Source organism: Tamandua tetradactyla, chromosome 7 (assembly GCF_023851605.1).
Source record: "Tamandua tetradactyla isolate mTamTet1 chromosome 7, mTamTet1.pri, whole genome shotgun sequence".
In the NCBI taxonomy this organism is placed as follows: Eukaryota; Metazoa; Chordata; class Mammalia; order Pilosa; family Myrmecophagidae; genus Tamandua; species Tamandua tetradactyla.
In genome coordinates, this window is record NC_135333.1 from 7,516,977 (window position 1) to 7,541,102 (window position 24,126).

The following is a 24,126-nucleotide window of genomic DNA, read 5'->3' on the forward strand; positions in this document are numbered from 1 at the left end:
GGAGAGGATGTGGAGAAAGAGGCACACTTATCCACTGTTGGTGGGAATGTCAAATGGTGCAACCACTGTGGAAGGCAGTTTGTCGGTTCCTCAAAAAGCTGAATATAGAATTGCCATACGGTATTGCCAGCAATACCATTGCTGGGAATCTACTCAAAGGAATTAAGGGCAAAAACTCAAACGGACATTTGCACACCAATGTTTATAGCAGCGTTATTTACAATTGCAAAGAGATGGAAACAGCCAAAATGTCCATCAACAGATGAGTGGCTAAACAAACTGGTATATACATACGATGGAATATTATGCAGCTTTAAGACAGGATAAACTTATGAAGCATGTAATAACATGGATGGACCTAGAGAACATTATGCTGAGTGAGTCTAGCCAAAAACTAAAAGACAAATACTGTATGGTCCCAATGATGTGAATCGACATTCGAGAATAAACTTGGAATATGTCATTGGTAACAGAGTCCAGCAGGAGTTAGAAACAGGGTAAGATAATGGGTAATTGGAGCTGTTGGGATACAAACTGTGTAACAGGACTAGATACAAAAACTCAAAAATGGACAGCACAATAATACCAAATTGTAAAGTAATCATGTTAAAACACTGAATGAAGCTGCATCCGAGCTATAGGTTTTTGTTTTGTTTTGTTTTGTTTTTACTATTATTACTTTTATTTTTTTCTCTATATTAACATTGTATATCTTTTTTAAAAAAAAGAAATTGAGGTCAAAGAGTTGAAATAATAAAGCTTTGTTAGACCTCCTAAAAAAAAAAAATCTGCAGTGCTATAGTAGTGACCTATGTTACTAAGTATTTTCCTGATTTCTATGAAGATACAAATATTTTTACAATTAACATATGGAAATCTTAACCACCTAAAATGGATATCTAAGTTAGCTTACCATAGGCATATTAAAAAAAATCTAAATAATCATCATAAAGCCTATTTGTACAATATGTTTCATAAATCAATTTAAAATTAAACCAAGGGAGGAAAAAATCTGTAAATACAGATATTAGAGTTACTTGAATTCTAAATATTCAATATTATCTTAAATACCATTTGATTAACTATCAAAACTCTGTATATTCTGAAAATATCAAGTAAAAAGTTACAACATGTATCAACTTTTGCTATAGTAGTGAGCTATGTTACTATATTTTCAAACTTTAGATTTCAGGAATTTTTTTTTTTTTTTTTTTTACATGGGCAGGGTCCGGGAAACGAACCCAGGTCTCTAGCACAGTAAGTGAGAATTCTGCCTCTGAGCCACTGGTATCCTGCACAGATTTCAGGAATTTATTTTATCTAATTTACTGTAACTGTCTATGGTTTTTATTCTTTTAACCATTTTTTAGTTGCAAAATATAACACACGCACATATATATATACGAAGAAAAGCAATAATTTTCAAAGTTCACTTCAACAGGGAGCTGCCGAATAGTTCCCAGAGTTTGTCATGGGCTACCATGCCGTCAACTCAGATTTTTCCTTCTAACTACTCCAAAACACTGGTGGCTTTATCATAATCACAGTAATGGAATCATACAGTATCTGTCCCTTTGTGTCTGAATTATTTTACTCAGCATTATGTCCTTAAGGTTTATCCATGTTGTCATATGTTTCGGGACATCATTTTGTCTAAGTGCTGCATAATATTCCATTGTGTGTATATACCACATTTTGTCTATCCAGTTGTCTGTTGATGGGCACCTAGATTATTTCTATCTCTTGGCAATTGTCAGTAGTGCTGCTATGAACATCAGTGTGCAAATGTCTGTTCCTGCCACTGCCCTCAACTCGTTTGGGTATATACTGAGTTTTGGTATTGCTGGATAATAGGGCAACTCAATATTTAGTTTTCTGAGGAATCGCCAAACTGATTTTCACAATGGCTTAACCATTTTACATTCTCACCAACAGTGAATAAGTGTTCCAATTTCTCCGCATCCTCTCCAACATTTATTGTTTTCTCTTTGTTTAATAGCAGCCATTCTTACAGGTGTGAGATGATATCTCATTGTCATCTTAATTTGTATTTTCCTTATAGACAATGAAGATGAGCAATTCTTCATGTACTTTTTAGCCATCTGTCTTTACTCTTCAGAAAAGTGCCTATTCATTTCCTCTGCCCATTTTATAATTGGGTTGTTGTTCTTTTGTTGGTGAGCTGTATAATTTCTTTATGTACACAGAATGTCAAGCCTTTATCCAATATATGATTTGCTGGTTTGGATCTGTGGTGGACCCCAGAAAAGCCGTGTCCTTTAATCCTCATTCAATATTGCTGGCTGGGCGCATTTTGATTTTTCCCATGGAGATGTGACCCACCCAATTGTGGGTGGTAACTTTTGATCAGATAGCTTTCATAGAGTTGTGACTCCACTCATTACTCCTTTAAAAGAGGAAGCATTTTGGAGAGAGTCCTTTCTGTAGAGCCACGAGAAAGCCAGCAGACACCCATGTTTGCCAAGTGCCCTTCCAGCTGCGAGAGAAATGTTGAATGTCGTCGGCCTTAAACCAAGGTATCTTTCCCTGGATGTTTTAGATTAGACATTTCTATACACTTGTTTTAATTGGGACATTTTCTCAGCCTTAAAACTGTAAACTGGCAACTTATTAAATTCCATTTTTTTTTTTTTTTTTTTTAAAAGGAAAGACAGAGAGAAGGAAGGAAGGATAGAAGGAAGGAAGGAAGGAAGAAAGGGAAACATTTTTAAACATTTTCTTGTTTTATTGTATTCTGTTTCTCCGTTTTTTTTTGTTACATGGGCTGGGGCCGGGAATCGAACCGAGGTCCTCCGGCATAGCAGGCAAGCACTTTGCCCGCTGAGCCACCGCGGCCCGCCCAAATTCCATTTTTTAAGAGCTATCCTATTATTGGTATATTGCATTATGGAAGCTAGCAAACTAAAACATGTGGTTTCCAAATATTTTCTCTCCTTGAGTTTGCTACCTCTTCTCCTTTTTACAAAGTCCTTTGAGGCACAGAAGCTCTTGATCTTAAGGAATTCCCATTCATTTATTTTTTCTTTCACAGCTTGTGCTTTAGGTGTAAAGTTTAAGAAGCTACTTCCTATTACTAGATCTTGAAGATGTTTCCCTGCAGTTTTTCCTAGAAGTTTTATAGTACTGGCTCTTATATTTAGCTGTTTGATCCATTTTGAATTAATTTTTGTATAGGGTGTAAGGTAGGGGTCCTCTTTCTTTCTTTTGGCTATTGAAATCCAGTTCTCCCATGCCCATGTATTGAAAATACTATTCTGTCCCAATTCAGTGGATTTGGGGGCTTATTGAAGATCAAATGACTATAAATTTGGTGGTCAATCTCTGTGCTCTCGATATTTTCCCACTGGTCAGACGTTCTGTCTTTGTGTCAGTATCATGCTGTTTTGACCACTGTGGCTTTATAGTAAGCCTTAAAGTTGGGAATGATAGACCTCCCAGTTTGTTCTTTTTTTTAGGATATCTTTAGCTTTTCGAGGTCTCTTTCCCTTTCATATAAATTTGATAACCAATTTTTCCAAATCTTCAAGGTAGGTTGTTGGAATTTTTATTGGTATTGCATTAAATCTGTAGATCAGTTTGGGTAGGATTGACATCTTGATGATATTCAACTTTCCTATCCATGAGCATGGACTATCTTGCCATCTATTTAGGTCATTTTTTATTTCTTTTAGCAATTTTTTTGTAATTTTCTCTGTGTAAGTCCTTAACATCCCTGGTTAGGCTTATATCCTACTGGTTGCTATTCTGAATGGAATTTTTTCCTTGTTTGTCACTTCATATAGGTCATTGCTTGTGTATAGAAACATTACTGATGTTTGCGTATTAATCTTGTGTCCTGCCACTTTGCTGAATTTGTTTATTAGCTCAAGTAGTTTTACTGTAGATTTCTCAGGATTTTCTAAGTATGGGATCATGTCATCTGCAAATAAAGTTTTATTTCTTCCCTTCCTATTTAGATGCCTTTTATTTCTTTCTCCTGTCTGATTGTTCCACTAGTATTTCTAAGACAATGTTGAATAACAGTGGTGACAGTGGACACCCTTGTCTCGTCTCTGATCTCAAGGGAATGCTTTCAATTACTCACCATTAAGTATGATGCTAGTTATCGGTTTTTCATATAGGCCCTTTATGATATTGAGAAATTTTCTTTGATGCCTAACTTTTGAAGTGTTTTTATCAGGAAAGGATGCTGGATTTTTTCTAATGCTTTTTCAGCATCTATCAATATGATCATGCAGTTGTTCCCTTTTGATTTGTTAATGTGTACTGTATTATGTTGATTGATTTTCTTGTGTTGAACCACCGTTGCATTCCTGGTATGAATCCCACATGATCATGATGTATAATTCTTTTAATGTGGCTGTGGATACGATTTGCTAGTATTTTGTTAAGAATTTTCACATCTATGTTCATTAGAGAGATTGGTCTGTACTTTTCTTTTCTTGTATCATCTTTATCCGATTTTGGTATTAAAATGATGTTAACTTCATAAAATGAGTTAGTTAGTGTTCCTTTTTCTTCAGTTTTTTGGAACAGTTTGAGTAGGATTGTTGTTAGTTCTTTTTGAAAAGTTTGATAAAATTTTTCTGTGAAGCCGTCAGGTCCTGGGCGTTTTTTTGTGGGAAGATTTTTGATAACTGATTGGATCTCTTTACTTGTCATTGGTTTGTTGAGAGCTTCTATTTCTTCTCAAGACAGTATAGGTACTTCTTGTATTTTTAGAAAATTTTCCATTTCATCTAAGTTATTTAGTTGGTTGGCATATAGTTGTTCATAATGTTCTCTTATGATTTTTAAATTTCTTCATGATCTGTGCTAATAACTACCCCTCCCCATTTCTGATTTTATCTGTGTCCTCTCTCTTTTCTTCTTTGTTAGTCTAGCTAGGGGGCTATCAATTTTATTAATTTTCTCAAAGAACCAACTTTTGGTTTTGTTGATTCTTTCTATTGTTTGTTCTATTATGGTTCTCCAGTTTGTTTATTTCTGCTTTAATCTTTATTATTTCTCTCCTTTTATTTGCTTTGGGGCTAGTTTGCTGTTCTCTCTCTAAATTCTCCAGGTGAGCAGTTAAATCCTCAGGTTTTACTCATTCTTATTTTTTAATATAGGCATTTAGGGCAATCAGTTTCCCTCTCAGGACAGCCTTTGCTGCATCCCATAAGTTTTGATATGTTATATTCTCATTATCATTTATCTCCAGATATTTACTGATTTCTCTAACAATTTCTTCCTTGACCCACTGATTATTTAAGAGTATGTTGTTTAATCTCCATATATCTGTGAAAGCTCTGGTTCTTTGGTGATTATTAATTTCCAGCTTTATTCTGTTATGATCAGAGAAAGTGCTTTGAACATTTTCAATCGTGTTAAATTTATAGAGGCTCAGTTTATGTCTCAGTATGTGATCTATCCTGGAGAACGTTCCATCTAGAATATGCACTAGAGAAGAATATCAGTCTTGGTTTTTTGGGGTATAATGATCAGTGTATGTCCATTAGATCTAATTCATTTTTTGTTATTGTTTAGGTTCTCTATTTCCTTGTGATCCTGTGTGTGGTTGTTCTATCTATAGAGGAGAGTGTGTACTGAAATCTCCCACTATTACTATTGATATGTCTATAGCTCCCTACAGTTTTTCCAGTATGTGCCTCATGTACTTTGGAGCTCCTTGACTGGAAGCATACACATTTATGATTGTTATTTCCTCCTGGTGAATTGTCCCTTTTAATTAATATGTAGTATCCTTCTTTGTTTCTTATGATGTCTTTACATTTAGAGTCTATTTTGTCTGATGTATAGCTACTCCTGCTTTCTTTTGGTTACAGCTTGTATAGAAGATCTTTTTCTAACCTTTCACTTTCAATCTAACTGTGTTCTTGAGTCTAAGATGTGTCTTTGGTAAACAGTATATAGATGGATTATGTTTTTTGATCCCTTCTGTCAGTCTGTACCTTTTAATTGGTGAACTTAGTTCATTAACATTCAAAGTAATTACTGTAAAAGCTGTTCTTGATTTTACCATCTTGTCCTTTAGTTTTTGTCAGATCTATATATTATTTTCCTTCTCTCTCTCTTTTCCTTTAAATTACCTTTACTCATTTTCTTCAATTCTGTGCCCTCCAGACCTTCCTCACCTGTCTTTTTTTATCAGCTGACAAGGCTCCCTTTAGTATTTCTTGTAGGGCTGATCTCTTATTGACTAGTTCTCTCAATCTTTCTTTATCTTTGAGGATTTTAACCTCTCCCTCAATTTTGAAGGGTAACTTGGCTGGCTAAAGACTTCTTGGTTGAAAGCCTTTCTCATTCAGGATCTTAAAAATATCATACCACTACATTCTTGTTTCCATGGTGCCTGTTGAATAGTCTGAAGTCAGTCTTACATGTTTCCCTTGTATGTGCTAGATTGCTTTTCTCGTGCTGGTTTCAGGACTTTCTGTTTCTCTTCGATACCTGACAGTCTGATTAGTATGTGTCTTGGGGTGGGCTTGTTCAGATTTATTCTATTTGGAGTTTGCAGGACCTCTTTGATGTGCATCTTTGTGTCTTTTATAAGGGCTGAGAAGTTTTCTCTGATTATATCTTCAACTAATTTTCCAAACCCTTTTCTCTTCTCCTTCTGAGACAACAGTAATTCTTTTATTTTTGCGCCTCTTGTTGTCCATCATTTCCCTAAGATCCAGTTGTATTTTTTCCCATCTTTCTTGTCATTTGTTTTTTTTTTGTGCTCTATCATTCTACCTTCTAGCTCACTTATTCTTCTTTCTGTTTCTTCAAATTTGCTGTCATGTGTCTCCAGAATATTTTTTATTTGGTTTGCTGTAGCTTTCATTTCTGTGAAAGCTACCATTTTCCTATTTAACCTTCTGAATTCTTCTTTATGCTCTTCTAGTGTCTTCCTGATATCCTTTATTTCTTTATAAATGTCCTTGAGTAGTTATTCCGTATTCTGTGTCCCCTCTGGAATTTTGATTTGGTCATTTGGTTGGGCCATTTCTGCTTGAATCTGTGTGTGTTTTGTGATTTTCTATTGTGCTTGGGACATTTGATTATCTTGATATGGTTACTATGCAAGTTGGTTTCCTTCACTCTTCTAAAGTTTTGTATTTACTTGGTTTGTGCTGAATGTTTCCTTTTGTACTTTGTTGGTTATTCTCAGCCAAGTCAAGGTCCACATCTCATGTAAGGTATACAGTTGAACTTAAGGGTATATTATAGGGTAGGTGGGAGTACATGGGTACTCCAGTGGCAGAATGGCTGCCTACTATGCAGGAGACCCAAGGTAGACTCCTAGCCTATGCACACATGCATATACACAAAAAAGAATGAGAAAAAAAAAGAAGAGAAGAAAGAGATAATAATAAAGTAAAATAATAATATAATAAAAAATATGAAACGCAAAAACAAGAACCACAACAAAATACATTTCAGCGAAGGTAGGCACCAGAATCAAAAGGAGACACCCCAGGACATACTGGGAGTGAAGTCAGGTTGGTGCCCAGCAGAGGGAGAGAAAATTTAAAAGAAAAATAATAGTAGTAATAATGAAAATAAATGAAATTGAATAACAAAAAATATGTGAAATAAAATATAGAAAATGAGTAAAATATACTAAAATTAAGAAATGAACAGGGCAATTATATTACTAATAAAATGTGCAGAAAAAACATGTTTTAAAGGGGGAAATAAAAAGGAATATTAAGAAAATAAAATAAATGAAATAAATAATAAAAATAAAGACTGAGGCAGATAGGGAGTTACCTTGCCTGCATTTACCCATTCTCCCCAGCAGGTGGTGACCGTCAGGCTCCTCCTCCATCAAGCTCTCCCCTCCCTGTTTGGTGCATCCCACCTGCGGTTACTCATCTGGCCAGCATATGGCGGGCTTGAGTCTCCTCCCTTTGCCTGGAGGGACTGGCTGGAGGGACTCGAGGTCTGTGGGCTCAGCAGGCTTCTGCTCCTGAAGAGGGGTTGCTCTGCCAGGGGCAGCTGATTGGTGGGTCTCTTCCGGGAGACTAGGGAACCAACCAGCACCTGGAGGATCAACTGATCAGCTGACCAACAGCACTGTTGAGCCTGCCAGATACCAGAACTGTGGGCTGGGTTTTCTGCACCCAGTGGGGTGATTACTCTCCTGCTCCCCTCCCCTCAGGCCTGCCCTATGGTGGAAGATCCCCTGCCTCTGGGCTCCCTGCAGGCACTGCCCACTGCAGCCACGTGGGGAGGTTCCCCTAGCCGGCAGCTGTAGGCTGAGCTGAGGAGGGTCAGTTCTTTCCAGTTGCACCTCCCCATGAGCCTCTTGGTTTTGCAGATAAAAAAGCCAGCTAATAAATATAGAATTACCATAGGACCCAGCAATACCATTGTTAGGTATCTATTAACAGGACATGAGGACACAAATGGACATTTGCACACCAGTTTTTATAGCAGCATAATTTACAATTGCAACGAGATGAAATCAGCCAAAATGTCCATCAACAGACGAGTGGCTAAACAAACTGTGGTATATGCATAAGATGGAGTATTATGCAGCCATAAGACAGAATAAAGTTATGAAGTATGTAACAACATGGATGGACCTTAAGGACATTATGCTGAGTGAGATTAGCCAGAAACAAAAGGACAAATACTGTATGGTCTCACTGATATGAACTGACATTAGTGAATAAACTTGGAGAATTTCATTGGTAACAGAGACCATTGGGAGATAGAAATAGGGTAAAATATTGGGTAATTGGAGCTGAAGGGATACAGAATGCGCAATAGGACTGATTGTAAAAACTCAGAAATGCATAGCACAATACTACCTAACTGATACAATTATGTTAAAACACTGAATGAAGCTGCATGTGAGAATGATAGAGGGAGGAGGGCTGGGGGCACAAATGAAATCAGAAAGATAGACGATAAAGACTGAGATGGTATCGTCTAAGAATGCCTAGAGTGTATAATGATAGTGACTGAATGTACAAATTTAAAAAATGTTTTTGCATGAGGAAGAACAAAGGAATGTCATTATTGCAGGGTTACGAAAATAGATAGTAATTAATATTTAAAAATTTTAACTTATGTGTGAGACTAAAGTAAAAAATGTTTGTTTGGTATAAACTTTATATTTTGACTAGTGTGTTTCCTAATATAACTTATGTAGACAGCTTAACTGAATACCATAAGTACATGGAACCTTGAGTAGGGCATGAGATTTTGTTGGTTTGTCCAGAGTGATGCCCTGATAAATCCCAGAATGATTTGAACAGTGAATAAAAAAGTAATTGCAAACTCCTCTTGGTGAATGGTGAGAAAGGGGGAAAATTCAACTTCCCCGAGTTGAATTCTTGATATTCTCACAGGCAGTGGGAACAACCAAAGCAATAGGCTGAGCCCCCAATCTTGGGTTTGTTCATATGAAACTTAATCCCACAAAGGATAGGTCACACCTACTTAAAATTAGGCCCAAGAGTCACCCCCGAGAGAACCTCTTCTATTGCTCAGATGTGGCCTCTCTCTCTCCAGCCAACACAAGAGGCAATCTCACTGCCCTCCCCCTGTCTACATGGGACATGAGTCCCAGGGGTGTGGACCTTCCTGGCATTGTGGGACAGAAATCCTAGAATGAGCTGAGACTCATCATCAAGGGATTGAGAAAACCTTCTCTACCAAAAGGGAGAAGAGTGAAATGAGACAAAATAAAGTGTCAATGGCTGAGAGATTCCAAACGGAATCGAGAGATTATCCTGGAGGTTATTCTTACACAGTAAATAGATATCACCTTGTTAGTCAAGATGTAATGGAAAGGCTGGAGGGAACTGCCTGAAAATGTAGAGCTGTGTTCCAGTAACCATGTTTCTTGAAGATGACTGTATAATGATATAGCTTTCACAGTGTAACTCTGTGATTGTGAAAACCTTGTATCTGATGCTCCTTTTATCTACATTATCAACAGATGAGTAAAACAAATGGAATAAAAATAAATAATAGGGGGAACAAATGTTAAAATAAATTTAGATTGAAATGCTATTGATCAGTGAAAGGGAGGGGTAAGGGGTATGGTATGTATGAATTTTTCTCTGTTTTCTTTTTATTTCTTTTTCTGAATTGATGCAAATGTTCTAAGAAATGATCATGACAATGAAAAAAAAAAGCCAGCTAAAATTTCAAGAGGACAAGTTCTTTGTCCCCAGTTACCTGGGTAGTGTGTGATAGAACAGAAACTTGGGTCCTGTCTTCTGGACTTCCAAGGTGGCTTCTTTCTACCAGTTTATATTCCTTCTACCTCTGATTTTCCTTTTTTCTTCTGTTGAGTATTGCTTTCAGGTCAGATGTTCATAATTAGCAGTGGTAGTTTGCTGGCAGTTCTATCCTACAATTTACCATTAGCTAAACTGAATATATTTAAGGAATCACATCCACAGGTAAAGAGACCTTTACATGTCAGATTATTGGAAGTTGGAGATGGACGAAAATATTCAGTGCTGCAGCAAACTTCGTTGAGATGTCTTTGACTGTACATGAATAAGGGTGTTTTAAAGTAGATTAAGAAGAAATGTCTCAGGAGATTTATTATCTGCTTGGATTTAGGTATATTCCTTTCTTTGCCATAACTTTTTTTTTAGTTTTTTTTTAATTGTGAAATATAACTTATATACAAAAAAGCAATAAATTTTCAAGTACATTTTAACAAGTATAGAACAAATTTTAAAGTTTGGTATGGGTTGCAGTTCCTTGATTTTTCATTTTTTCTTCTAGCTGCTCCAAGATGTCATAACTTTTTATATGGGTAAATATTATGAATCGAAGATGATCTTCTCATATGTTCTTTTTGTTTTTCCAGCATTGGATTAAACTGTGCTCTGGGTGCAGCTGAAATGAGACCTTTTATTGAAACAATTGGAAAATGTACAACAGCCTATATCCTGTGCTATCCAAATGCAGGTATGTGTTTTAGAGGTGATCGTATGTGGGAAATACAAATATATAAGATGTGGGGAAATACAAATATATAAGACGTGGAGTAGATATGGTAACATATCTTGATTTAAAGTTTGTTTGGCAGGTATTGGCATATAGTTGACATTTAATAGGAATTTTCTGAATGAAGGATATATTTGGGATTAGACCAGTGTTTCCCTGTAGATCAAAGAAGCAATTTGGCTTAGTCTGAAAGCTTCGGAATTGAATGTAGCTTCAGAGAATGAAGTCCAGGCATATAACTGACCAGAGCCTTGCCTGCCATGTGGATGCTTTTTATGTGAATATGGCCAAAGAGATGTGCAAAAAGAACAGGGGTAGCCCTCATCTCCTTTCCAGCGTGTTAGCAGAAATCTTTTGTACTGTTCGTTTTTGAAAGTTAGAGCTTCTAGTTTACTGTATCTAAAAATTCCTCAGGTATTTATATACAGCTCTCAAACCATGCAAAAAATATAGGTAACCCGTTCTGGGTTTTTCAGATTTCTGATTAAAATTTTTGAACACTGCTTACCTACTTAGGGCTAAAAATCATTTCCCAGTTTTCTTATTCCATATGTGTACTTTTTATTGTACAATAAATTTTATTTCCCGCTGGTATTAGGTAACTGGAAAGGAATATAGATTAAACGGGAAACTGGATAGTTTGTTGCTGAACTCTTACTTGGGAACATTTATTTGAAAATAGACTGGTTGTTTTTTGTTTGTCTTTAATAGCATAGCATATGCTCATTATTTCAAATCATAGGTAATAATCCACCCCTACAGCCTACTCCCCTTAAGCAGTAATAAGAAAGAATTCCCTTTATGGAAAGGGGATGGGGATGGGGAAATTTTCTTCCATATAGCAGGGATTCTTTTCTTTTAAGTGGAAAATATGTGAATGTTTACATTCTTTTGTTATTTTTTTTTTTTTTGGAATAGCATCTGTGTATAAGTTTAAAAAATAATCACTTACTTTTGCAAGTAATCACCATTTAATTATAGATAAAAGGTTTTTCTAACTTTTTAACTGAAAGATTGTACAAGCAAGATGTCTGTTTGTTAAGGTGATTTCTTAAGATAGTTGAAATAATTCTTTCTTAGGTCTTCCAAATACCTTTGGTGGCTATGATGAAACCCCTCACATGACGGCCATGCACCTAAAGGTTAGGAGTCCTTTTTTCACTTGGGTTCCTAAGAGATAGAGATAAGAAATTTTAGATTTTGAATATTTTGAAGTAGAATTTTTTCCCCCAATGTATATAAATGAGTCAGGGATTGGAGCTAGCTGTTTTTACCTTTATCCTTGAACAGAACCATTGGCTGTTAGAAAATTCCCATTGAGGATAAACCCAAACCCGAACTTGGCTCTTTGCTGAGACTTTACTTCTTCTGCAGCCTTCTCAAGTGACTTCTCCTTCCCTTCTCCCCCACCTCCCTCCCTCACATCATTGGAAATGGGGTAGGTGTCCTCCTTGGTCCTTAATGTCACCTCTACCATACTCCCTTTTTCTCACTTAGACCTCCCTATCTTTGAATCTTCAGTCATCCTTGGTCCTTTATCATACCTACCACCCCTCCTCATTGCACTCATCTGCTAACCCCTAGGTTTCTTTTCCTCAGTCTTTGAGTTTTCACTCCTGGCTCACTGACATTCTCTCCTAGGGTACTTCAGACTTACTTCTTATGATTTCAGTATCTTATGTAGGTGATCTTTCCAATATTCTGACTTCGTAGTTCTTTGATTTCCTCTCTCAGTTATCTTATCCTTAATTTATCAACCTGTGGTTAAACTCCAGACCTGCACTGTCCAATATGGTAATCACTACCATATGTGGCTGTTGAGCACCTAAAATGGGATGAGTGTGCTAAGAAACTATTTTTTAATATTTAAAAATTTCAATTAATTTAAATTTTAAACCTGATACTCATTCTATTCATTATTTGAAAATGCATTATCTAGATCACATATTCAGCTCAGCAGATGAGTAAAGACATCTTTAATATAATCAGATGGGCAAATAGATTTTTCACTGTATTTTGAATGATGTGAAGGATTTCATTGGATTTGAATTATTTTCTCCCTTTAGCCTTAGACTTGAGGCATATGAGAATTTTATATCTGGACTTAAGTATGTTTAGCTCTCTTCTTAATGTCAGCTTAGTTATCAGGGAAATGTAGATCTTCTTTCTGCTGAGTTGATAGTGATGAGTTTAGAATTCAGATGAACTCTCTGAAAATTTTTCTTTTTCTAAATACAGGAATTTGCTGTGGATGGCTTTGTCAATGTAGTTGGTGGGTGCTGTGGTACAACACCAGATCATATCAGGTAAAAATCACCTGTGAAATATTTTAATTAATAATTAATAAAATAGTTAACATTTTAAATGAAAAACTCCAAAGATAAAAGTAGAATAATAATAAAATGAACCCTCATGTTCCTATTACAGAGTTTCTGTAATCTTTAGTGTTTTCCCATTCTTATTTACCCCCCCAACTTTTTTTCTCCCTGAAATATTTTAAAGTAAATCCTAGATATAATATTTTACTCTTAAATACCTGAATTATATTTAAATTCTCAAAGAGGGATTTTTCACATTTCTTGTGGATATATATATACACTTCTATTAGATTCTCTCATGGGAGGAAAAGACAATACTACAAGAGTTTTAAGGTCAAGAGAAGTGTTTTCTCCTTGCCTGGCTCAAAGTCACTGCTTAATAAACATTTTTGAATGAGTGCATGAAGGAAGGAAGTATGAAACAAGCACGAAACAAGTTTGAAACAAGAAGTATAAAACATTAAAAAATATTGAACATTTTTATGTGTTTAATTCCTTTTAGTTTTGTGCCTTACAGGATGATTGGCATTCAGTGTATTAGAACATATTTTAGCACTTTTTTTCTATAGTGATTGATGGCCGCATTTTGAACTGTTTCACTACCTCTGAGTCTGTTTTCATGCATTTTTGTTTACAAAACTGGTTTACCTAATATTTTAATGCTTTTTTGACTACTGTAATGGACTCTTAATAAATGTAATTTTCAAACATCATTTAAAATATTTGAAAGCTATCAATTATTGAATATAGCTTATCTTTGGATAATGGTTTTCTCTTTTTTTTTTTTACTGTGAAAAATAACATATACAAAAAGCAATAAATTTCAAAGCACACCACAGTTACTTGTAGAACAGATTTTAGAATTTGGTATGAGTTACCATTCCACAATTTTAAGTTTTTACTTCTAGCTGCTCTAAGACACCAGAGATTAAAGAAATATCAATGTAATGATTCAGCAGTCATAGTCATTTATTAAACCCTCTCTTCTCTGTTATAACTCCACTTTCTTCTTTGATCTTTCTCCCAATCTTTAGGGATATTTGGGTTATACCCATTCCAACTTTTTCATGTTGTAAGGGACTGTCAGTAATATGGGATGGGGGATGGGACTAGCTGATGTTCTGGAGAGGCCAGACCCTCTGAGTCAGGATTTATCTGGCTTAGGAATCCATCTGGAGGTTGTTGGTTTCTGGAAAGTAATCATAGTGTGTGGATCCCTTGGAGAATCTCAGATAAAGCCCTAAGTGTTCTTTAGGGTTGGCAGGAATGGTTTTGGTTGGGTTGGCAAACCCTGATAAGTAGTGGTGTCTAGCTGAAGTTTGCGTAAGAGCAGCCTCCGGAGTGTAGTTTCTCCAGTAGCCTCTTGACTTTATTTGAACTCTCTCAGCCACTAATACCTTATTTGTTACAATTTTCCACCTTTTGATCAGGAAGGCATTGTCGATCCCACAGTGCCAGGACAAGGTTCATCCCTGGGAGTTATATCCCATGTTGCCAGGGAGACTTTCACCTTTGGGTGTCATGTCCCATATAGTGGGGGAGGGTAATGATTTCATTTACAGAGTTGGGCTTAGAGAGAGAAAGGCCACAACTGAGCAACTAAAGAGGTCCTCTGGAGTAATTCTCAGGCATAACTATAGTGGTAGGCTAAGCTTCTCTACTACATAAATATGAAGAATAAGCCTCAAGATCAAGGGCTTGTCCTACTGACTTGGGAGTTCCTAATGTTTGAGAGAGTATCAAGGGGTTTTCCTGGTGGTAAAGTTTAATAGTTCCATGTATTTTCTGCCATCTCTCAAAGGATTTTGTCATTATTTTTTTATTATCTGCTCAATATACTCTGGAATGTATCTGGGCATTACATTAAGTTATACAGAATTACAAGCCCTCGTTCTCATTCTGGGCTTCCTGTGTGTTTGGGTTGTTTAAATAATCTATCCGGATAGGTTGAGTCAGATTGTGCATTACTACTTCTCAGTCAGGTATGTGTCAGCCACCTCCATCCATTAGGTATCAAGTATAATATCCAAAGCAACAGACCATCAATATTCTGAGTTTTAGACAATTTTTATTGCTCCCAAGAAAAAAATAACTGATAAACACACCTTCATCAAATAGAAAATCCAAACCTCCCCTTACCTCCACCCCCCACCCCACATTATTTACCCCTGGTATTGCTGTGGTATTGTTGATGTCTTCCTTTTGAACATAGGCCATAGCATGCATTGGTATTTTGCCCCCATGCCTCAATCTTATAAACTCTTTGTACAAGCTTTATACCTTTGCAGTAGTTCATGCAAGAACTTATTTATATTTGTAGTGTTACTTGGTGGTATACAGGTTTCCTTTGAATCATGTTCACCTTCAATATGGCAGTATTACTTACACATCCATGAATGAACTGCCTTCACTTCTATCCATTCCCTTACATTTGAGTTCAACCTCATTAGCTAAACATTCATCCATCCTTAGCTTCCATGTGTCTCTAAGGTCCCCTATACTCTATAATATAAGCTACTGAGTTTACCTTTACCATGGTTATAAAAGCGAGCTCATACAGTATCTACTCTTTTGCATATGGCTTATTTCACTCAGCATTATGTCCTCAAGTTTCATCCATCTTGTCATGTACTTCAGGATGTCATTTTGTCTTAACTGCTGTATAATATTCCATCGTATGTATATACCACATTTTGTTTTTACACTGTGTTGATGGACACTTGTATTGTTTCCATCTTTTGGCACTTGTGACTAATGCTGCTATGAACATCTGTGTGCAAGTGTCTGTGCCACTGATTTCAGCTCTTTTGGATATATTCCAAGTAGTGGTATTGCTGGGCCATAGGGCAATTCAGTATTTGGTTTTCTAAGGAACTCCCAAACTGTCTTGCATAGGCAGCTGTACCATTCATTATACAGTCCCATGATCAGATGATCAGTACATAGTGTTCTGATTTATCCATATCCCCCAACATTTGTAGTTGTCTGCTTGTTTAATAGCAGCCATTCTTCTAGGTGTGAGGTGTTATCTTACTGTAGTCTTGATCTGCATTTCCCTTATAGCTAATGATAATGAGCATCTCTTCAAGTGCCTTTTAGCCATCTGTATTTGCTCTTCAGAAAAATGTCTGTTCATATACTTTGCCCGTTTCATAATTGAGTTGTTTGTTCTTTTGTTGTTGAGCTTTATAATTTCTTTATATACATAAAATATGAAGCCTTTATCTGATATGTGGTTTCCAAATATTTTCTCCCATTGAGTTGGCTGCCTCTTCATCTTTTTGACAAAGTCCTTTGAGGCACAGAAGCTCTTGCTCTTAAGGAGTTCCCATTTGTCTATTTTTTCTTTTGCTGTTTGTACTTTAGGTGTAAAGTTTAAGAAGCTACCTCTTATTACTGCATCTTGAAGATATTTTCCTGCAATTTTTTACTAGAAGTTTTATGTACTGACTCTTGGATTTAGGTCTTTAGTCCAGTCTGAAGTAATTTTTGTATGGGGTATAAAATAGAGGTCCTCTTTCATTCTTTTGGCTATTGATATCCAGTTCTCCTATGCCCAGTCATTGAAAAGATTCTTCTTCCCCAGTTCACTGGATTTGCGGACCTTCTCAGTTATCCGTAAATTTGGTGGCCTATCTCTGCACTCCCAATTCGATTCCACTGGTCAATATTTCTATCTTTGTGCTGGTACCATGCTGTTTTGACTACATTGCCTTTATAGTAAGCTTTAAAATCAGGATGTGTTAGTCCTCACACTTTGCTCTCCCTGTTTAGGATGTCTTTAGCTATTTGAGGTATCTTTCTCTTCCAAATAAATTTGATAACCAGATTTTCCAAGTCTTCAAAGTAGGTTTTGGGATTTTGATTGATACTGCATTAAACCTGTAGATCAGTTTGGTTAGAATTGACATCTTAACAACCTTCAAGCTTCTTATCCATGAGCATGGAATGTCTTTCCGTCTATTTAGGTATTTTAAGTTTTCTTTTGACAATTTATTTTGTAATTTTATATGTACACATCCTTGACATCCCTGCTTAGGCTTGTTCCTAGATACCTGATTGTTTTGGTTGCTATTCTGAATGGAGTTTTTTCCTTAATTGTCTTCTCAGATAGGTCATTACTTGTGTATAGAAACATTGCTAGTTTTTGTACACTAATCTTGTATCCTGCTGCTTTTCTGAATTTATTAGCTCAAGTAGCTTTGCCATAGATTTCTCAGGGTTTTCTAAGTATAGGATCATATTATCTGCAAACAGTGAAAGTTTTACTTCTTTCTTCCCTATTTGGAAGCCTTTCATTTCTTTCTCCTAATTTCTTCAGCCAGGACTTCTAGTACAATGTTGAAAAATAGTGGTGACAGTGGGCATCCTTGTCTCGTTCCCAATCTTAAGGGGAAATGCTTTCAGTCTCTCGCCAGTATGATGCTGGCTATGGGCTTTTCATTTATGCCCTTTATGATATTGAGAAAGTTTCCTTCGATTCTTAACTTCTGAGGTATTTTTATCAGGAAAGAATGCTGAATTTTGTTGACTGCTATTTCAACATCAATTGATACGATCATGTAATTTTTCTCTTTCCTTTTGTTAATGTGCTGTATTATATTGATTAATTTTCTTGTGTTGAACTACCCTTGCATTCCTGGTATAAATCCCACTTGGTCATTGTGTATAATTCTTTTAATGTGTCACTGGATTTGATTTGCGAGTATTTTGTTAAGAATTTTTGCATCTAAGTTCATTAGGAAGATTGACCTGTAGTTTTCCTTTCTTGTAATACCTTTATCCAGTTTGGTTTTAGAGTGATGTTAGTTTTATAAAATGAATTAGGTAGCATTCCTTTTTCCTCAATTTTTTTAGAAGAGTATTAGCAGGTTTTGGTGTTAGTTCTTTTTGGAATGTTTGATAAAATTCCCCTGTACTGGTCTTCCCTGTCTGGTCCTGGGAAGATTTTTTTTTTTTTAATTCTTTATTATTAATCAAAAAAAAAGAAAAGAAATTAACACAACATTTAGAAATCATTCCATTCTACACATGCACTCAGTAATTCTTAGTATCATCACATAGATGTATGATCATCATTTCTTAGTACATTTGCATCGATTTAGGAAAAGAACTAGCAAAACAGCAGAAAAAGATATAGAATGTTAATATAGAGAAGAGAATTAAAATAATAATACTAATAAAAATATATACATATAAAAAAGGAAAAAGAAAAAAACAAAAACAAAAGATACAAACAAACAAACAAATAAAAAACTATATTTCAGGTGCAGCTTCATTCAGTGTTCCAACCTAGTTACATTACACTTAGGTATTATTGTGCTGTCCATTTTTGAGTTTTTGTATCTAGTCCTGTTGTACAGTCTGTATCCCTTCAGCTCCAATTACCCATTATCTTACCCTGTTTCTAACTCCTGCTGGTCTCTTTTACCAATGATATATTCCAAGCTGATTCTCGAATGTCGGTTCACATCAGTGGGACCATACAGTATTTGTACTTTAGTTTTTGGCTAGACTCACTCAGCATAATCTTCTCTAGGTCCATCCATGTTATTACATGCTTCATAAGTTTAGTCTGTCTTAAAGCTGCATAATATTCCATCGTAGGTATACGCCACAGTTTGTTTAGCCACTCGTCCGTTGATGGACATTTTGGCTGTTTCCATCTCTTTGCAATTGTAGATAATGCTGCTATAAACACTGGTGTGCAAATGTCCGTCTGTGTCTTTGCCCTTAAGTCCTTTGAGTAGATACCTAGCAGTGGTATTGCTGGGTCGTAATCCATTCTGCCAGTCTATGTCTTTTGATTGGGAAATTCAGTCCATTAACTTTTAGTGTTATTACTGTTTGGATAATATTTTCCTCTACCATTTTGGCTTTTGTATTATATATATCATATCTGACTTTCCTTCTTTCTACACTTTACTCCATACCTCTCTCTTCTGTCTTTTCGTATCTGACTCTAGTGCTCCCTTTAGTATTTCTTGCAGAGCTCTCTTGGTCACAAATTCTCTCTCAGTGACTTTTTGTCTATAAAAGTTTTAATTTCTCCTTCATTTTTTAAGGACAACTTTGCTGGATATAGGAGTCTTGGTTGGCAGTTTTTCTCTTTTAGTATTTTAAATATATCATCCCACTGTCTTCTAGCTTCCATGGTTTCTGCTGAGAAATCTACACATAGTCTTATTGGGTTTCCCTTGTATGTGACAGATTGTTTTTCTCTTGCTGCTTTCAAGATCCTCTCTTTCTCTTTGACCTCTGACATTCTAACTAGTAAGTGTCTTGGAGAACGCCTATTTGGGTCTAATCTCTTTGGGGTGCGCTGCACTTCTTGGATCTGTAAATTTAGGTCTTTCATAAGAGTTGCGAAATTTTCAGTGATAATTTCTTCCATTAGTTTTTCTCCTCCTTTTCCCTTCTCTTCTCCTTCTGGGACACCCACAACACATATATTTGTGCGCTTCATATTGTCGTTCAGTTCCCTGATCCCCTGTTCAAATTTTTCCATTCTTTTCCCTATAGTTTCTGTTTCTTTTTGGAATTCAGATGTTCCATCCTCCAGTTCACTAATTGTAGCTTCTGTCTCTTTAGATCTACCATTGTAGGTATCCATTGTTTTTTCCATTTTTTCTACTTTATCCTTCACTTCCATAAGCTCTGTGATTTGTTTTTTCAGATTTTCTATTTCTTCTTTTTGTTCAGCCCATGTCTTCTTCATGTCCTCCCTCAATTTATTGATTTGGTTTTTGAAGAGTTTTTCCATTTCTGTTCGTATATTCAGCATTAGTTGTCTCAGCTCCTGTATCTCATTTGAACTATTGGTTTGTTCCTTTGACTGGGCCATATCTTCAATTTTCCGAGCGTCATCCATTATTTTCTGCTGGTGTCTGGGCATTTGATCAGATTTCCCTGGGTGTGGGACCCGGCTGGTTGAAAGGTTTTTCTGTGAAATCTCTGGGCTCTGTTTTTCTTTTCCTGCCCAGTAGGTGGCGCTTGTGGTGCTCATCTGTCTGCGGGTCCCACCAGTAAAAGATGCTGTGGCTCCTTTAACTTGCCAATCCGAATCTCGCAGTCGGCCCGGGAAACCGCGCGTGGAGCGGGGGGTCGCCGGCCGCCGTGGCTTGGGGGAGTGCTGGTCCAAATTGCCCAGCTGGGCCGAGATGCCAAGCGTGGCGGGAGGGCCCCGCTATCCAACGTTCCCAGTCAGACCGGGGAGCCACGTGCGTGGAGGGGACCACAGTCGCCAGCCGCCCCGGCCGGGAAAACGCACGCCCCTCGGGTATCTCACCACAGCGGATTCTCCCTGCCCGTTCAGCCGTTCCAGAATGGGGTACGCTGTCTTTTTGGTCTCTGTCATGGCTCCGGGAGCTGTTTCGTATTGTTTCTGTTTCTTTAGTTGCTGTTCTGGAGGAGGAACTAAGGCCCGCGCGTCTTACTAAGCCGCCATCTTCTCCGGAAGTCCTGGGAAGATTTTTGATGACTGATCGAATCTCTTTGTTTGTAATTGGTTTATTGAGATCTATTTCTTTTCAAGTCAGTATAGGTAATTCATGTGTTTCTAGGCATTTTTTCACTTCATCTAAGTTGTCTTGTTTGTTGGCATATAGTTATTCATAATATTCTCTTATGATTTTTTAAATTTCTTCATGATATGTGGTAACGACCCAACTCTCATTTCAAATTTTATTTTTGTCCCCTCTCTTTTTTTCTTTGTTAGTCTGGCTAAGGGTCCATCAGTTTTACTGATTTTCTCAAATAATCAATTTTTGGTTTTATTGATCCTTTCTATTTTTATTGCTGTTTTATTGTTCTCCAGTTTGTTTATTTCTGCTTTAATCTTGGTTATTTCTCTTCTTTAATTTGCTTTGGGGTTAGTTTGTTGTTCTTTCTCTAAATTCTCCAGGTAAGCAGTTAAATCCTCAAGTTTTGCTCATTCTTGTTTTTTTAAATTTTTCTTTCTTTTTTATTCTTATTCTTTTTAAAAAATATTTTTATTATAAACAGTGAACAAACAGACAAACACTCTTGGCATACAAACATTCTTTACATGGTTACAATCAGTGGCTCACAATATCATCACATAGTTGTGTATTCATCACCATGATCATTTTTTTGAATATTTGTGACTCTCCAGCAAAAGAAAGAAAAAAGAAAAAACTCATACATGCCATACACCACTCCCTTTCATTGACCACTAGTATTTCAGTCTACTCAATTTATTTTAACCTTTGTTCCCCTTATTATTTGTTTATTTCTTTTCAATATTTTTTACTCATCTGTCCATACCATAGATAAAAGGAGCATCAGACACAAGATTTTCAAAATCTCACAGTCACGTTGCAAAAGTGATATTATATAGCCAATTACAATTACAAATACAATTACAATTACAATTGCAATTCGAGAAACATGGCTACTGGAACACAGCTCTACAGTTTCAGGCACTTCCTCCAGCCTCTCTAATATACCACAGACTAAAAAGGGGATATCTATATAATACGCAAGAATAACCTCCAGAATAACCTCTCAACTGTTTGAAATCTCTCATCCTCTTTGTCTCATTTCTCTCTTCTCCCTTTCAGTCGAGAAGGTTTTCTCAATCCCTTTATGCTGAGTCCCCAGCTTATTGTAGGATTTCTCTCCCACGTTGTCAGGGAGATTTACACATCTGGGAGTCATGTCCCACATAGAGACGGGGAGGGCAGTGAGTTTGCTTGCCATGTGAGCTGAGAGAGAGAGAAAGAGGCCACATCTGAGGAACAAAAAAGGTTCTCTGGGGATGACTCTTAGGCCTAAGTTTAAGTAGACTTACACTATCGTTTGTGGGGTTAAGTTTCTTGGGGACAGACCCCAAGATTGAAGGCTCAGCCTATTGATTTGGTTATCCCCACTGTCATTCTTGTTTTTTGCAATAAATTTCCCTCTCAGCACTGCCTTTGCCTCATCCCATAAATTTTGATATGTTGTATTCTCATTATCATTCTTCTCCAGATATTTTCTGATTTCTCTAGCAATTTCTTCCCTGACCCACTGACCATTTAAGAGTGTGTTGTTTACTCTCCATATATTTGTGAATGCTCTGGTTCTTTGGTGATTATTAATTTCCAGCTTCATTCTGTTGTGGTCAGAGAGAGTGCTTTGGATAATTTCAATGTTATTAAATTTATGAAGACCAAGTCTCATCGTATGATCTATATTGGAAAGTGTTCCATGTGTACCAGAGAAGAATATATTTCCTGGTGTTTTGGAGTGTGATGATCTATATATTTCTGTTAGATCTAATTCATATATACCATTATTTAGGTTCTCTGTTTCCTTGTTGATCCTTTGCCTGGTTGTTCTGTCTATAGTGGAGAGTGGTGTATTGAAGCCTCCCACTATTACTGTTGAAACGTCTTTATCTCCCTTTAGTTTTGCCAGTGTTTGCCTTAGTACTTTGGAGCTCTTTGAATGGGAGCATAAACATTTTATGAATGTTATTTGCTTTCAGTGAATTGTCTCTTTTATTAATATATGTAGTATCCTGCTTTGTCTCTTATGATGTTTTTACATTTAAAGTCTATTTTATCTGATACTAGTATAGCTATTCCTGCTTTCTTTTGGTTACAGCTTGCATAGAACATCTTTTTCCATCCTTTCACTTTCGATGTAACTGTGTCCTTGAGTCTAAGATGTGTCTCTTATAGACAGCATATAGATGGATTATGTTTTTTTAATCCATTCTGCCAATCGGAATTGTTGAGTTTATTCCGTTAACAAAGTAATTACTGTAAAAGCAGTTCTTGACTCTTCTGCCTTATCCTTTGGTTTTTATTTGTCAGATCTATGTGTTCTTTTCCTTCTCTCTCTTTTTATCCTTTAAATTACTGTTACTCATATTCTTCATTTCTTTGCTCTTCTTCACACCTCTCTCTCCTGTCCTTTTTTTTCAACTAGTAGGATTTCCCTTTATATTTCTTGTATGACAAGTCTCTTGTTGACTAGTTCTCTCAGTCTTTTTTTTTTTTGTCTTTGAAGATTTTAAGTTCTCCCTCTATTTTTTTTTGTTTTGTTTTGTTTTTGCTTTTGTGAAAGGGGAATTTAATAAGTTATAAGTTTACAGTTCTAAGCCTGTGGAAATGTCCAAACTAAGGCATCTAGGGAAAGATACCTTAATTCAAGGAAGGCTGATGCATCTGCAACACCTCTGTCAACTGAAAAGGTACACTGGTCCCTTGCTCCTGTACTCTGTTGCTTTCAACCTCTGTTCCTGTGGAGGTTCCTCACTTCACTTCTCCAGCACTGCTTTTCATCTCTTGGCTTCCCTTGGTGCTCTCCCAGTTCTGCCTTGCTTACCAACTCATGGCAATAGCTGCTGGGCTCCAGGCATCTCCAAACATCCGTGTCTTTGTTCTCCATGTGTCCGCATCTCTGTCAGGTCTGCTGTGAAGTTTCTGTTGGCTCTGAGGCTTCTCTTGCTTCTGTAGGCTCTCTCTCTCCAAAATGATTCCATGTTAAAAGGATTCCATTAAGCTAATCAAGACCCATTGGAATGCCTGGACCACATCTCCTTCTAATTGAAGGTAAAACCCACAATTGGGTATGTCACATCTCCCTGGAGAAAAACTAATCAAAAGATTGCAATGTACAGTATTGAATCAGAATTAAAAGAAATGGCTGCTCCGACACATTGGATCAGGATTAAAACATGGCTTTTCTGGGGTGCATAGTAGATTCAAACCAACACATTCCACCTTCTGAACTCCCAACAGACACGTTTTTTCCATATATAGAATACATTCACTCCATCATAATATCACAAATGCCTTAAATAATT

The 24,126-nt window shown here is 36.5% G+C and overlaps 1 protein-coding gene across 3 annotated transcripts in view; it reads left to right on the plus strand.

Moving 5' to 3' along the window:
- Positions 1–24,126, plus strand: part of MTR (5-methyltetrahydrofolate-homocysteine methyltransferase) — a 183,097-nt gene that overhangs the window by 40,264 nt on the left and 118,707 nt on the right. For all 3 annotated transcript variants that reach the window (XM_077168432.1, XM_077168434.1, XM_077168433.1), the window contains 3 exons: positions 10,853–10,953; positions 12,073–12,134; positions 13,231–13,298. In XM_077168432.1, the coding sequence (XP_077024547.1) occupies positions 10,853–10,953; positions 12,073–12,134; positions 13,231–13,298 (231 nt within the window). The remainder of the gene's footprint in view (positions 1–10,852; positions 10,954–12,072; positions 12,135–13,230; positions 13,299–24,126) is intronic.